The sequence below is a fragment of the Acinonyx jubatus genome, chromosome C1 (genome assembly GCF_027475565.1).
Source record: "Acinonyx jubatus isolate Ajub_Pintada_27869175 chromosome C1, VMU_Ajub_asm_v1.0, whole genome shotgun sequence".
Taxonomy (NCBI): domain Eukaryota; kingdom Metazoa; phylum Chordata; class Mammalia; order Carnivora; family Felidae; genus Acinonyx; species Acinonyx jubatus.
This window is the reverse complement of record NC_069381.1, coordinates 123,839,436-123,855,516: the sequence shown is the minus strand read 5'-3', so window position 1 is coordinate 123,855,516 and position 16,081 is coordinate 123,839,436. Positions and strand designations below refer to the sequence as shown.

At 43.0% G+C, this 16,081-nt stretch overlaps 1 protein-coding gene across 9 annotated transcripts in view; it reads right to left on the bottom strand.

Annotated features, from left to right (window-relative positions):
- The window catches only part of MGAT5 (alpha-1,6-mannosylglycoprotein 6-beta-N-acetylglucosaminyltransferase), a 338,022-nt gene that overhangs the window by 126,997 nt on the left and 194,944 nt on the right, over positions 1-16,081 (bottom strand). For all 9 annotated transcript variants that reach the window (XM_053214934.1, XM_053214936.1, XM_053214932.1 and 6 more), the window contains 2 exons: positions 11,228-11,304; positions 10,080-10,169 (listed from right to left, as the gene is read on the bottom strand). In XM_053214934.1, coding sequence (XP_053070909.1) covers positions 10,080-10,169; positions 11,228-11,304 — 167 coding nt within the window. The remainder of the gene's footprint in view (positions 1-10,079; positions 10,170-11,227; positions 11,305-16,081) is intronic.

Sequence of the window (16,081 nt, the reverse complement as noted above, 5' to 3'; positions counted from 1 at the left end):
GATCTGGAAAAGATAATTTTACATCATCCTATGGGGCCAGTTGGTTATATATCCAAAGGATATAGTTGACTATGTATCTATTTATTTAATACACTGACTATACATATATAGGCACACACATATACATACACGCATTTGTCATACTGATGATATATCAAATCAAGTTACTCATTCAGATATATACTTAAAAAAAAAAAAGAGACTTCTCTATCCCACTCCCTACCCCACTCATTCCCCTTTCTCAAGTTTCAAAATGCCAATGAAAATGGTCAAAGATGTCTACACATCAGTAAGTGGTTTAGCTCTCCAGACTGGTCCTCTGCATGAAACACCTGAGCTGATTAATATTTTGGCCATACTGTTTGTTCAAAATGGTTGTGTATGGGGCACAGGCGAGGGAAAAAAGGATAAAAACAAAAGCTATACTGTCCTGGGAGCCAAGCACTAGGATAAGCACCTGATTACCTCATTTGGTCTTCAAATAATCCCTTGGGAAAGGCCGCTTATCATGCCAGATGAAGACACAGAACAGGAAGGACCCACAGCTGAGGACTGATACACCATCTGTCCTGCCCCAGAGCCTATATGCTTCATCCCCACGTGATGTGCACAGAAACCAGACCTCTGTGTCCTACACTCCCGCAAGCACGGTCTTCAATGTTAAAATATTATTGCCTAAATCTTTTATATAAAATCCTTCAAAACAAGTTTGCTCTGCTCCTACTGTGTGGCAAGTGCTATAAAAGCAATGAAAGCAGGAATGGCTCCCTGCTGGCAACTCTTGCCCCCAACGTCTGTTCTGTACAGCAAGAGTGATTGTTTTAAAGCCTAAATTGGATCACATCCTACGCTAACTCAAACCCTTCAGTGGCTTTCTCCTTGCACTTAGAATAAAACACAGAATTCATACTGAGATCCTATAGAATTTCACCTCAATCCTTACGTTGCCTGCCTCACTCCCCCTTCTCTACACATGAGACCATCCTGGCAAGTCCAAACAGAACATTCCTACCTCACACAGCTTGCCAGATTCATGTGTATATATTGGGGGTGGGGGTGGGGGAAGGATACCCAGTTAAATCAGAATTTCAGATAATGATTTTTTTAAAGTACAAGTATGTCCCATGTAGTCTTTGTCACCTACTTAGAGTTTTAAAAAAATTACTCTTTACCCAAAATTCAACTATCATTGAGTACCCTGTATTTTACCTGGTAACCCTCAGGACTTGGGCATTTGCTATTCTTTCCATCTGAAACACTCTTCCTTCCAGAGAGTTCCGTGTGTCAGTCCTTTACTTCCACACTACGCTCTAACTTCTCTTCAGAGAAGCCTTCCTGGCCCCCATACTTGGCCACTCTGTGTCCTTACTCTACTTTTTTTTTTTTCCCCTTGGAACACTCACTACTTGTGCAAATTATATTCACAGTTTGAGTGGTGAATAATTCAAAGACATGACTTGAGCACTAAAGATATTCATGAGGATATGCTTTTCCACATATGTGGCATTTCCCCATTTTCATCACTTCATGAGAACCTTCCAACAATACAACCAAGGCAGGTGACACAGACTTTCCCTTGATCTCAGTGAAGAAGAACGAGATGGAAAGCTATAGGCAACATAGGTAGTTGTATCCAGGCAGGCAATGGAGCCTCATGTGTTTTCTAGAATATGGTACTATTGCCCCCTATCAAGGGAGGCAGGAATGTTTTCAGCAAAAAGTTCCAATGTGCAAGAGGGAGCCAAGGGCTGAGCAATCCAACATAGTTCTCTGGTGGTTAGGGAAGGGTAAGAACTTAAACCAAAGCTACAGTAAGTATTCCACGTGCCAAAAACTAGTAAGATGCTAAAGACAGCATGTCATAGAGTTTCAAAAATCCATCCCAAATCACTGCAGGAGAAGCAGCGTCAATCTTCCTTCACACAGGAGAGGCAGCAAATGAATTCCTCTGCAGCCAACCACACGGAGACGCACTGACATGCTTCCTATGACCAACCAGCTGTCCCCAGGCATGCTTCCTGCTGTGCAAGGCCCAGTGGCAAACTGGACCCACTGGGCTGCATCACACTTTGATAGCCAAAGGCACCCAATTTACACAAGTAGTCACATTCTAAACGTGGGTAGAGTTCCTCTTCTCTGTTCATGGGCAATTTTGCCTGAGGCATAGTTCCAGGCAAATAATGCTAAAGTGACAGTGAGAATAAAACATGGGCAAAAAAGCTGTGTCTTCTAATAAAACTGGTCCATTCCATTCTAACCATCCAATCTGAACCCCTGCAACGCCTCATATGTCTAATATGAAAGAGTATTATCTTCAATTGTTAATAAGTGCTTGAAATACCCCTGGCTTCACATCTCAAACTTAATGTTTTAACAGATTTTCAATGCTACAAATTTCACATTTTTTCTCAAGGTTAGAAAGGTGATAGCTGGGAGAAGTTAGAACAAATAAAACTTCTATTGCCTTTTTTTAAAAAGCCTTTAAATAAAATATTTCATTCAATAAATATGTATGCCAGACACCATTATTTCTGTGAACAAGAGACAAAAATCTCCCCAGAGATTAATTTCCATGCACTTATTTTTAATAATGGATGTTAGGGGCACCTGGGTGGCTCAGTCCGTTAAGCATCCGACTCTGGCTCAGGTCGTGATCTTGCGGTTGGTGAGTTCAAGCTCCACGTCGGGCTCTGTGCTGACAGCTCAGAGCCTGGAGCTGGCTTCAGAATCTGTGTGTCTCTCTCTCTGTCTCTCTGCCCCTCCCCTGCTCATGCTCTGTCTCTGTCTCTCAAAAAATAAATAAATGTTAAAAAAAAAATTAAAAAATAAATAAATAATGGATGTTGATGGTCACCCCAGGACCTTTGAACTTATTGTTGCCACTGCCCACTTAACACCTCTGCCAGACATGTGCACCTCTTACTCTCTCACCTCCTTCAAATTGGTGCTCAAATATCATCCTGTCATCTTCTCAGTAGGGCATTTCCCTAGTGGTCTATCTAAAACTGACACCATCAGAGCACCTGGCTCATGTCAGTCGGTAGAGCATGTGACTCTTGATCTTGGCGTTGTAAGTTCGAGCCCCACGATGGGTGTCAAGATTACTTAAAAACAAAACCTTAAAAAAATAAAATAAAACTGACACCATCATTCCTCGTAAGCACCTCTTAGTACCCTCTCCTGTCTTATTTTTCTCTACGTCACTTATTGCAATCTAAAAGATATATATTTTACTTTTGCTTTTGGCTGTCTTCCCCTATAAAACATAACCTTAATGAGGAATGTTCACCTTTCTGTTCATTGTTATATCCCCCAGCACCCAGCAAAACCTGAGAGCAATGAAGGCTTCTGGCACCCAAACTGTGCTCTCCTACTAACAGGAACGAATGATTCTTGAAGAAACGGCCAATTTCAGGTCTAGGGTAGAAATTGTGTAGGATGAATCTGGAAGATTTTGTCATACTAGATAAATAAAAACTATTAGAAACCATCAGAGTCATGTCAAAAGGATTCAGAAGACAATATTAATTGACTCCCATTGGCCAAAGAAAGGGCAGTTTGAGAACCAGTAAGAAAATAATTGGAGTAGATTGAACATATCAAGTATGTTTCAATCAATGACTTCATAATGATAAAACCAAGAAGCATACTAACAAAATACTGGCCCAATGGAAGATGTTAGTAAACCAACAGAGACACAATGGTTCCTATATGAGCCGCCTCTCTTGGCAACTACATACTAGAGGAGGGGTCACCTCTCCTCATCAAGTATTCCTGGTATATTAAGAAGGAACCCCTAATGAATTAATGAACCCAGGCGCCAATCATCAACAGGTGCTAACATCATAAAAACAGAGACACTGGGCACTGTGTGCCTCCTGAGAGAAGTAGACAATACCATCCATGGAGAAGTCTTGCAAAAAAAAAAAAAAATTAAGTCTGACTCTGATCAGGTCTCAGACCTACCTATCAATTTACAGGAAATAAAGTGGGGAGAGAACCTGATTATACAATGACACAAGGATGTAATCATCAGAATTCAGAGTATAACAAACTAAGACAAATGAAGAAGTTTCTTAAAAACAAAACAAACAAACAGAAAAAAAAAAGGGGTGGGGAAAGAGATGGAAGGAAACCTAAAATTGAAAAGAGACTTTAGAGACACCAACAATTCTAATATATGCTCACTGCTTGAAACCCAGTTCAAATAAATAACCTTTAATTTACAAGACTGCCTAGAAAATGCAAACACTAACCTGGGACTATATGATATTAAGGAATTATGTTAATTTTAGATATAAGATGGTATTAGTATCAGTTACACTGGGAGTAGATTCAGGATTTCAAGGAGTCTTAAAGATGCATTTTGAAACATTCACAGATCCTAAGACCTTTGGATTTGCTTCAAAATAATGGACCACTGGAGGGAGTAAATGAAATTGGCCATGAATTGACAACTGCTGAACTGAGTCATAGGTACATGGGACTTTGTTATACTCTTCTCTTTGGTATGTTTGAAATTTTCCACATTAAAAAAGTTCAAAACATAAAAATTTTACAGTGATTTTATTGGCATGCAATAGAAATGGCAAGAGACAGTATTGAAAAGTTGGCAAAACACAAATTGGAGGCGCCTGCACTGAAGCCCTGTCTGACACATGGGTTTCAAGGAAGGAGCCAAGGGGTGTTGGTGTGGGGTTTGCCAGTCTTGGAATTTTCCCTTCTAATTTTTGTTAAGGCGGCAGGCAGAGCAAGAATTCTAAGCACAAATGAGGTCGTATGTGAAACTTACCAACAGGAGGCGTCACCAGAAGATAAGCCTGGAGGAGTGTGGGGGAGTCTGAGCCCACAGAACCAACAGATCCGTTAGGGTGACTGACAAACACTGAGCTGTAGACTCAGGAACTGTTTTAAAAAAATCAATTTTCTAAGGATGCGTTAGAATTCAGGTAATAAGAGCAGCGAAAACACACGGATGAAAAAGGTACCAGTAAAGGCTGAGCTCAAAAAGTAGAAAGAAGAAGATCATAAATTTCTGCCACCTGCTTTACTGCCAAGAAATATTATCTCACAGAAAGGGGATTTCCCATCTCAAATGGTTACACGTTTAAAAGGTATGTGTTGGTATTCTCAGGCAATAGTCTAGTGATATTTTTAAAGAACTCCCTGACCTGTCCCAAAATGTTACTTATGTTTTTTCATTCAGGTTTTCTCCCGCAACCGAAACAGTCAATTCTTCATCGCTGTCCACTCTGACAAATTAGTCTATGCAACACCATTTCTAAGTTATCTCTAGCAGCCAACACAGCCCATAAATCCAAATCATTGTACTGGTTATTAGGATTTCATTTCATGTTCGCATTCACAAACATTTAAGCTTTCAACCTTTGCTGTTGGGCATTAATCTTGGCATTAATCAAGGGATTAAGTACGCTGAATTTAAACTCAAGGCTAATAGCATACTCAGCCAATATTAGTTTTACATATTGCCAAGGGAAAACAGAAAGAGGCAAAGACCTTTCTGCCTGTTGTTCGTGAAATAGAAGACACAGATTGATGAGTAAGGCATGAAACTGCTTCTTTTGTTCCTTCATGAAGGAGTCTCACACACCTACATACACACACATACACACACACTCATTAGTCCAGCCCAAATTGGCATTTGAAGCAACAGGCTTGTATAAATCCTAAGATCCAGCCATCGATCGCTGGGTAATTTGCTTATTTCCGAGCAACTATACATGCAAAGGCAACATAAGTGTTTAAAAAAAACAGCACAAACAAATTAAGAAGTCTAGAAGGGTATGATAGTTGCTAGTTGCTAGAATAACTGTGTAAAGAGAAGAAGAAAATTGTGTGGGTGTCAGGTATATCAGCATCATCTATCAATGTAATATCAAGAGAGGTAAAGAAATTCATTCTAAATTTCCTAAAATCTGTTAGCAGTAAAAGGCCCTGCAGAGAGCTAAGTTAATATACCTGAAACAATGACAGAGTAATTACTTTATAGAGCCTTGTCTCTATGAGGGAAATAGTTACATGGCTCGCAAAAACAGATACAGAGAATAAACTGCCCGATGATCTGGAAATGCAAGGCTGCCTAATGAATCATTCATTCACTGTCACCACTAGGAATGGCTGAGCACCTGGTTTTCATGAGTTACATCCTCAGGAGATCAGTGCTGTTTCTCCTTTTGAGGGAGGGTATCAAAATTTTGAGTATTCAAAAACTAGCAATGAAGATTCATTAATTCAAATTAGCTCAAATAGAGAGCCATATTTCAAACACAACAGGCTTGGAGCATAGAAGTGAATGCAAAGTCAAAGGGAGTAAATCACTTATTTACCTGAGTTCAGTTTTCCTTTGACATGAAGGGGCAACAGTAACACCAAGTGCAGAAACACTAAGCACTTGACCTCTCTGAGCTGCTCTGATTTGGCTATTACTCTGAGCGGGGGAGAGGTTTAAGTGAGGTTGTACATTTGAGGTGTCTGGCCTACAGTGGGGCTCAGTAATGTTTCATTCTTCTCCTAATGTCTTCCACCAAACAAGGGCAACACCAAACTCCTTACCACCACATCCAGTCCCTAGTACAGTGTCAGACACATAGCAAGCATCTGTGGGAATAATGTGGGGAAATATTGATGGTTGCACTTTCTGGGATTTACTAAGAAAGACGTGTAGACTGCAAGTTGGTGAGGGTACAAGCACAAGTTTACAGCCCCATAATTCAGTGGAAGTTGGCACATGGAGACGACCCAGGGGAAGAAAAATGAAGGCAGAGTGCCACCTCCTAGGACCGGGCTGAATCTCAAAGCCTCAATTCAACTGGTGACTGACCGTTGTTACTTCAAGTCCTTTTTTTTTTATCTGTCAAAGCTCTGAGGTTAAACACAGAGATAGAAGCCAGAACTGGCTCTTCAAGAAGGATTAAGAAGAAAAGTCACTGGTACATCTGTTGATCAAGTAAACAAATCAAATGAAGATGTCTCTCTTAATTGTCTTTCCAATTCCAAGAGAAACCTGGCATATGATATGTGGTTAAATGAAGTAACAAAAAAAAGAAGGAAGGTTTCAAGAAAGCAAGAGGGAAAACAAAACAAAAGCCGAGACCAGAAACCAGATGCTGTCCAGGATTTTTAAAATACTAGCACAGAATTAACTGGCTTTAAAAACCACCTCTAGTCATTTCAGATTAACGACGGCAGGGATGCAATGTTCTTCCACAGGGCCAGCTCACAGCTCCAATGCAAACACAAGGGCCATATGCAGAGAGAAGAAGTCACAGGGAATAGCTGAATTTCTACGTTACCAGAAGTCAAAGGATCTAAAATTAAATTAGAATGATGATTTAGAACGAGAAATTGGTTCTAATTATAAAACAAAATCGAGCTCCCACATAAAATGTCCCCATAACTGAACGCAAATAATGACAATATCAAAACCCATAAAAGTGCCGACCATGTTTACTGAACGTCATCCATCTGCCCAGCTCTATTCTAACCATGTTACCATATACACTCAGGAATTCTCACAGTAGGATCCTTTAAAGACAAAGTTAAAATTACTACTTTTGAAAGGCAGTATTTGCCATCCAAGAGGCCACAGTGGTGAAATTCTTCTCCAGCTCTTAAAGAGTACCTATTAAGATGCTATGATAAAACGCATTTTTTTTTTTTTAAAGGCCAGAGTTCCAAGGTTATTTTCAGATTTAAACTAAAAGCGTTTCCTGGTTCTTTCCTCAGGGCTAGAAAGGTGCTTCTAAATTGACTTTTCACTGGAGTACAGGTTCACCCAAGACCCCAGGCCTTACTCCTCTGGAGAAGGAGATGAGAAGGTGGGGCACAGGCCACCTCAGCCAAAAACATGCTCAAATGCTACAGAATTAATAGGAGCATCACACAACCAACTCTCTGGGCTTTTAATTTCCGAGAGGCATTTTAACTATCATTAGCTCTGAGGCTTCTTATGATGGCCATGGGGTGGCCATGGTGTGACCATGTAAAAAAAAAAAGAAAAAAGGTCTCAGTGGATCTTAAAAAGGAAAGGGACATAAAATAAAGAGACACATTGCACAGAATTCAGGGCCATAGGCCCTGTGGCAATACTGGTTTGGCCTCCATCCCCCAAAGCTGTTCCCTGTTACCCTGTGACATAGAAGAGAGGTGCCTGAGTCCCACATGAAAGACTGTGTCATTTAGGCTCAAAACAGAGGCATTCTCCTAACTGTGTGGTAGCATCATGGAGCTGTTATTATGGCAATAGCACATGCAAGGGCACATCCTCTGAAATTAGACAGCACCCAGTTCACAAGCCCCTCGGGCTGCTTTTGTCCATGAAGCGTGGAGGGGAAGCCAGCTTTTGATCCCCTACTCAGTTCTTCCCCTGTACTTGTCCCCATATGGTCCTGAATCTACCCCACCTCCACCATTTTCTCCAGGGTGACATGAGAATCATCAAAGCCTGGGACAAATTTCAGATGGTCTGTAAAATGTCCTGCAACACTTAAAAGAAAATAAGCTGCAATTTAAATTCAAGGGTAGAAATGGAAAAGAAGCTCAGATAAAAAGGTAAAAGGAAATAACTCAGCCTGTAAGCAAATTGCTAACTCAGCCAAAAAAGCCCAGGAAAAGATGCTCAACATCATTGATCATCAATGAAATGCAAACCAGGGGCGCCTGGGTGGCTTAGTCGGTTGAGCATCCCTTTCAGCTCAGGTCATGATTTCATGGTTCATGGGATTGAGCCCTGCATCAGAGTCTATGCTGACAGCATGGAGCCTGCTTGAGATTGTCTCTCTCCCTCTTTCTTTGCCCCTTCCCTGCACACACACTCACACACATACACACACTCTCGCGTGCACACACACTCTCAAAACAAATAAATAAACTTTAAAAATTTTTAAAAGAAAATGCAAACCAAAGCTACAATGAGTTAGCACTTCACATCCATTAGCACGGTTACTTCAAAAAACAGAAAACAACAAGGGCTGGAAAGGATGTGAAGACACTAGAAGCCTCATGCCTTGCTGGTGGGAATGTAAATGGAGCAACCACTTTGGAGAAGTGTCGTGGTTCCTCAATAAAATAAAAACAGAATTACCATATGATTCAGCCATTCCACTTCTGGATATACACCCAAAAAAACCGAAAGCAGGGTCTCAAAGACTGAGATGTACAGCCATGTTCATAGCAGCATTATTCACAATTGCTAGAAGGTAGAAGCAACCCAAATATCCATCAATGGATAAATGGATAAGCAAAATGTGGTATATAATATAATGTGGTATTATTCAGCTTTAAAAAAAGAAGGAAAGCCTAACATATGCTATAATATGACACGGATGAATCTTGAGTTCATGATGCGTAGATAAGGCACTCGCAGAAAGGCAAATGCTGTATAATTATATGAATAATGAGAGTAGTCACAAGCAGAGTAGTCACAAGTCAAATTAGAACGGTTGTTTCCAGGGACAGGAGGAAGAGGGAATGGGGAGTCATTGTTTAATGGGTAGAGTTGCAGGTTTGCAAGATGACGTGTTCAGAAGGTGGATGGTGGTGATGGTTGCATTGTAATATGAATATACTTAATTCCACTGACCTATACACTTAATGGTCAAGATGGCAAATTTTATGTTACATGTATTAGACTAGATTGTTTGTTTGTTTTTTTTACTTTGAGAGAGAGGGAGGGAGGAAGGGAGAGGGGCAGGAGGAGAGGGGGAGAATCTCAAGCAGGCTCAGCCTGGAGCCCCACATGGGGCTTGATCCCATGACCCTGGGATCATGACCTGAGACAAAACCAAGAGTCAGATGCTCAATCAGCTGAGCCATCCGGGTGCCCCTATTTTACTAGATTGGTTTTAACTGAGGGAAGAAAATGTAAATAGCTACATTAGCCCGGGTTTGTTTTTTTTTTTTTTTCCCCTCAAGGGAAAAAAAATCACCCTATTAAAGAGCAGGGAACCTATTAAAGAAGGGAACGACAGGTCCACCATGTGAAAACAATACAAAAATTTCAGGCTGAAAAACAGGCTCACCACTTACTTCCACACCCTGAAGCCAAAGAAGCAACTCACCTCACTGAGGTAAATAAAGAAAGAGCAGGTGGACCCATCCACTCCGTAGTCTGCGTAGCAGGGATCCGAGCGCCACATATCTTTCATCCACTGAAACAACAAGAGCCAGGTAAGGACATCTACAAGCAGACCATGTTCGGTGGCCCTGTACATCCCATGACAGAGAAGGCTATGAAGGGCAAGGAGAAGTGAATGGCTCAGACTGGGGCCTGAGGTTCATTGTCAGTGAGCTGAGGTCAGGACAACAGATGCCCAGTTTCCAGATGATTCACAGGTAGACGCTGGCTTGAGCTGGGCCTTAGCAGAGGTGCGCAGGGTGGAGGAAGGCCGTGAGACCACCAGGCAGTAAAGCCCAGGACAGGCAATCGCGAGGTGAGTTTTATCAAGAGCAACTGCCTAATCAAAACCCCTTTCGCCCAGAGAGCTACAGTTGCATAAGCCACAGGACAGGTCCTGGAACAGACAGCGTGAATGAGAGCAGGCGTGCAAGGTGTGCATGGCATGTGTGAGTCCCACAGAGGAACCATGTTAATGCTTCTAGGGTTTGCGCTCACCATCCTAAGCATACACTGGAACCAAGACTTTTCTCTGAAAACTAGTGAGTAGGGTTGTGGTCTCCCTCAGGGCAGGCCATATTAAAAAGAACTTTTTTAAAAAAAAAACCTAAGAGTGAAAGAGTGTCCAAATGTCTCAGGTTACTCAGCTGCAAATGCAAATGTGACATTTAAATCACAATCTGGAGACCTCGTGGCAGGGGGGCCTAGGGACTAGGGGAAAGGGAAGTTGGGCTCTATATAATGGCAGCTCCTTGTCAATGGCCCTTGAAGGATCACCTGCTGGAGGCTGGGAAAGCCAGGGGGAGGCAGCTTCAAAGACACAGCAGGAGCCCGAAGTGGCCCAGGCTCTTTCACTCTGACCAGTTAGAGCCATTGTGGACTGACCCCATGAAGTTGGCATAAGCACACAAGTGTTGTCATGGCCACAGCCCCAAACTGGCAGAATTGAGGCATCCCTTCGATGACTCCCTTAAAGGGCTTGCTTGCCATCTGTATTGCTGGGGAGTTAGAGAGAGGGGAGGGGAGGAGAGGAAGAGGGTGTTAGTAAAGACAAAAGGTGAAGGGAATGAATAGACATTACTTGGGCCTTACCTTGATTTTCCCCTCGCAGTGGGGGTAGCCATCCATAGGAGGCAATACACATTTTTCTTGAGCTCCATTAATGATATCTGTAAAGATGAAACAGAACAAAGGATACCATGAAGTTTATGAAACACAAACCTACCATCTTTGTAAGCAATGGGCAGGGAAAGAAACAGAAACAGGAAGTCTATACTGGGAGCCATGCTCTGACCTGTGGAAGCTCTCCAGCTGCCAATAGGTCCAGCTGGCCTGCAGTGAGGACCTGGCCCAAGAACAGCCCACCTGTAGGATGGCCAGAGACCTATGATGCATGTGGCCCAGCCTGAACGGGTGAGCTACACCAATCAGAGGGTTTGCTTGGAAATTTGCAACTTGGTAAGAGAAACCAAACAAGTGGAGAGCAGGAGATGAAGCCATGAGATTGGGAGGGACCACCAGGGCCATGTCAGGCTGTGCAGACAAACTGAGGTCAGGAATACCTTCGTGACATGTGCTTGAGCTGAGAAGCTGGCAAAAAATAGGCAAATAGAACGGTAGTATAGAGGAGGAGAAAGCCACCAGACACATCAGCAAGGTACAGCATCTTCTGGACGTGGTTCTTACATTTCTGCAAAGATCTCCTTATGCTTCAAATATTTCCTCACAGTAAACTCCCTTTCTATTAGCTAGCTCTAGGGGATTCCTATTCCTTTTGATGACAAGAGTCAGAACAAAAAAGAACGCCTTTAAAAAGCTTACTGTTTAGTGGTGGACCACAGACAAACAAGTAAACCACCGAACAACAGTGTAATAGACATTATGTTGGGGCGGGCCAAGGGAAGGACACCCACCCCAGTCTCTAGGGTCAAAGACGACTTCCTGGATCTAGTGACATCTTAGTGGAGATAAGAAGATGAAGCAGGAGTATGCCAGGTGAAGGGGCAAGGTAGAGATGGTGTTCAAGGAACAGGCTCCAAATGCAAGGACGCGCACTGAGTCGAATGGAGAAATGGGAGGTACTGAGTGGTCACAAAGGAAATCAGGCAGGGCCCAAACCAGAAAGACTTCAAGCAAGCACCCTGATAAAGACTTTATTTATTTTTCAAGTGTTTATTTTTGAGAGAAAGAGAGAGATTGAGCGAGCGAGCAGGGGGAGGGGCAAAAAGAGAGGGGGGCAGAGGATCCAAAGTGGGCTCTGTGCTGACAGCAGACAGCCCATTGTGGGGCTGGAACTCATGAACCACAAGATCATAACCTGAGCCAAAGTCAGATGCTTAATGGACAGAGCCGCCCAGGCGTTCCTGCCCTGATAAAGACTTTAAGCTGAGGGAAGGGAAGGGCAGGGCACTGAAGGCTTCTAAGAAAGGAATAGTTAAGATCAGACTTATGTTTAGGAATGATCATTTTAGCTGGAAACTGGGACAGCTCTAAAACTACATGTTTCTCTTTGAGGACCAACTGTATTTTCCAGACACGTTTGGAAAATGTCACGATTACTTATGGCTGACAATTTTCTGTTCAAAGTACTAATGAGAAATTAGATCCCAAACTACAGTATTGTTTGACTGTGCTGTTGAAACAATGTTGGTGGCTGCTGGGGCTAAAACAGAAATTGTACCTGTCCCTTGAAAATTAGTTCCTCTGACAGTCTGAAACAGATTCTTCACCTCTTGATTCAGTGTTCTCATCACCATTCCACCCGCCACGTGGATAACTATAGCATAAAATCAATACCCTCCTTCTCATGGACTGGAGGCAGCGTCATTTAGTAGCGAACATGGACGATACTTAGCTTGTCAGAGACTCTGTTTCTCCGTCTGTAGCACTGAAATAACTGTACCATTATTTCATCCAGCTCTTATTAAGTAAGTTAATATTTGTGCAAAGTCTAGTCTGGCACTCCCAACAGCTGACTCTCGCCACAGACCACAGCGAGTGCTTAAAAAGTTGGCATTCGCTATATAATTCCATGCCACTTATACTCTATCTAAGAAAGCAATATTTCAAAAGCACGGATCTTCTAGAAACGCATTCTCTGCGTTTTTGAGATAAATGCAGGCTTGAGGTGGTACATCTCCCTATAGCTCTCCTCCTTTCTCACTTGCAAGGGGACAGCCAGCCTCAGAATCCACTAACAAATGCCTCACCAAAGGACAGAGGCACTTTTCAGTGACTACTTATCCTATTTTTGTCTCTGATTTTGCTTGGTAACATTTACCAAGCAAATAAATAGCACAGGATCCAAGACAGCAGAGTCTGAAACAGCTGGGGGTCGGGGCAATCAGACATTTAGAGGGATGATTACGGAGAAATTCCCCCCTTCTTTCACACACTATAAGCACTACACCAGTTCCAGACATCCAGAGCCAGAAATTATGGAAACTAGAGACTAGAGTTAGAGGTATGGTACCATGGAGTGAACAGAAATCACCAGATGGTAACATAAACCAATAAGTCCACGAAGGCCTGCAAGGAAAGCCTGGTTGCTGACAGCGTGGGTCCTTTCCACAAAGAGTTTCAAGGAATAACAATATGTTATGCCAAGGGTTGGCAAACCTTTTCTCCAAAGGACCAGAGAGTAAATATTTGAGGCTTGGCAGGCCACACTGTCTCTGCCACAACTATGCCACTGTGGATTATAACAGGAAAGCAACCACATATAATAGGAAAATGAATGGGCGTGGCTGTATTCCAATAAAACTTTGTTTTCAAAAACAGGCACAGACCCCTATATTTGCTACGCCAAGACAGTCACAAAATGAGGATCCTAGTTGCTGCAAAGATCTGATGAAATGACTTTTTTGAGGACTCCTGCAGACACTCCTCTGCCCCTACCCTTTCGCCACCTGGTTAAAGCCCCACCCTTGAAGACCCAGCTCAAGATCCACCCACGGAAGAATTAGGCCCAATCCCTCCTTCCCATGTCAAACCAGAATTTAGTTAGGATTTAGTGCTGCCTCCCTCTCAAGTCTCTCTCACAGCAGTGAGTGATCTCGTTCTGTCCTCCACATGTGCCCGCTTGCCTCCTAGGATGTAAGGCGGTGATGGGAAGGTTATGTCTCCATGCCCCATCACCAGGCACTCAGTAAGTGCCGGCTGACTGAATAAACACACCTGTTGCACCTGCTTCCCCTCTCCCCGCTGACTCTTCAGCTCACAGACAACCAGACTGAGCAGAGAGACCTGTGCTGGAGCAGCGTTTTTCCTTCTCTTCCACCTGGCAGTTCGTCAACTAATCCATAAGGGTTTTCTTTGCAATTCCATCAATTTATGATGGGTTTTCTATTTAGTTAGAGTGACGAGTTTGCATAAGCAATGCCATCCAGAAGTGGAGTTAAATGGCTTGAGGCTCTGGGGTTGGAGGGATCCATGAAAGGAAGAAACAGAAAGTGCTGGCCTTCCCAGGGAGGGATGGAGCTACTCCCTAAATCCAACCACCAGTAACCTGACTCCCAGGAAACTGAGCACAACCCCCCATCACCTCCCAGGTCCTAAGGGGTCTCAGCACATCTAAGAGGAAAGCTCCCTGTTTTGTTTCGATCACAAAGACAAAAACTCATTCAATGACATTTTATTAGTCTGTACACAGAAGACACTGCTACCTAGAGAAAGACCCTGCAATATAAGGTTGGTTAAAAAACAAAAATTCAGGTCAAAAAAGGTTAATGTTACCGCTTTTCAGGGGAGATTTAGCTTACTATATATTAAGCACTTTCAAAAAAGGGACTGGATTCTGCCACAGTATGTTACCAGAAGCTTCTTCGCTCTGACATTCACCTGATGTTCTTTCTCCCAGCGTCAAATTTTTTCATGGTAAAAGGGCAAGGGGAAAAGAAAGATAATCACGTAAGCAAAGAAGCTCAGCTCTTACTACTGTTCAGGATTCAGTTTCATCCCGTACCCTCCCAAACCAGCCCAAGTGTGTCTTTCACCAAAGACTTCACCTCTGCACTGACCGTATAGCATTGTCAACCAGGTATTACACGAAAGGCAGACAGCCTAGGCGTGAAAATTGTGTTGTTTTATCAGTCACCTGGGCCCACACAGTACAGCAGGGGCTTGGATATTGGGTTTAACCTAAGAAAACACTTTTCTTGGGGCACCTGGGTGGCTCAGTCAGTTAAGTATCCAACTTAGGCTCAGGTCATGATCTTACAGCTCGTTGAGTTCCAACCCCACAATGAGCTCTGGGCTGACACCTGGGAGCCTGGAGCCTGCTTCAGATTCTGTGTCTCCTTCCCTCTCTGCCCCTCCCTGGTTCACACTCTGTCTCTCTCAAAAATAAGCAAACATTAAGAAAAAAAGAAAACCCTGGGTGCCTGGGTGGCTCAGTCAGTTAAGCGTCCGACTTCGGCTCAGGTCATGATCTCACAGTTTGTGAGTCAGAGCCTCGCGTCGGGCTCTGTGCTGACAGCTCAGAACCTGGAGCCTGCTTCGGATACTGTGTTTCCTTATATCTCTGCCCCTCCCTAACTTGTGCTCTCTGTCTCTCAAAAAGAAATAAATGTAAAAAACAATTTTTTTAAAAAAAGAAAAGAAAAAAAACCCTTTCTTATGCTCAAAGATGCTCACCACTCAGGAACAACACGTGTGCAGAAGGAACAGAAGTGGCAAAAGAGGTCATAAACACACACAGAGCAGCTGTCCCTGTCAAGTGTGGAGTCAAGTTCTCCGTGACAGTCCCCACATAGGCATATACGCTGAGGGAGAGATGTGCTGAAACAGTGGCACTTTCAATAAATACATGGAAGCAACAGAGACAAAGAGATGGAATCAGACACATTGAGGACTTTTACTCCTGCTTGCCTGCCTCTGAGGAAGGAAGGAGGGCACAGACAGGCTCAGAGACAGTTGACAGAAATAGGTGATGTAGGAAATGAAAAT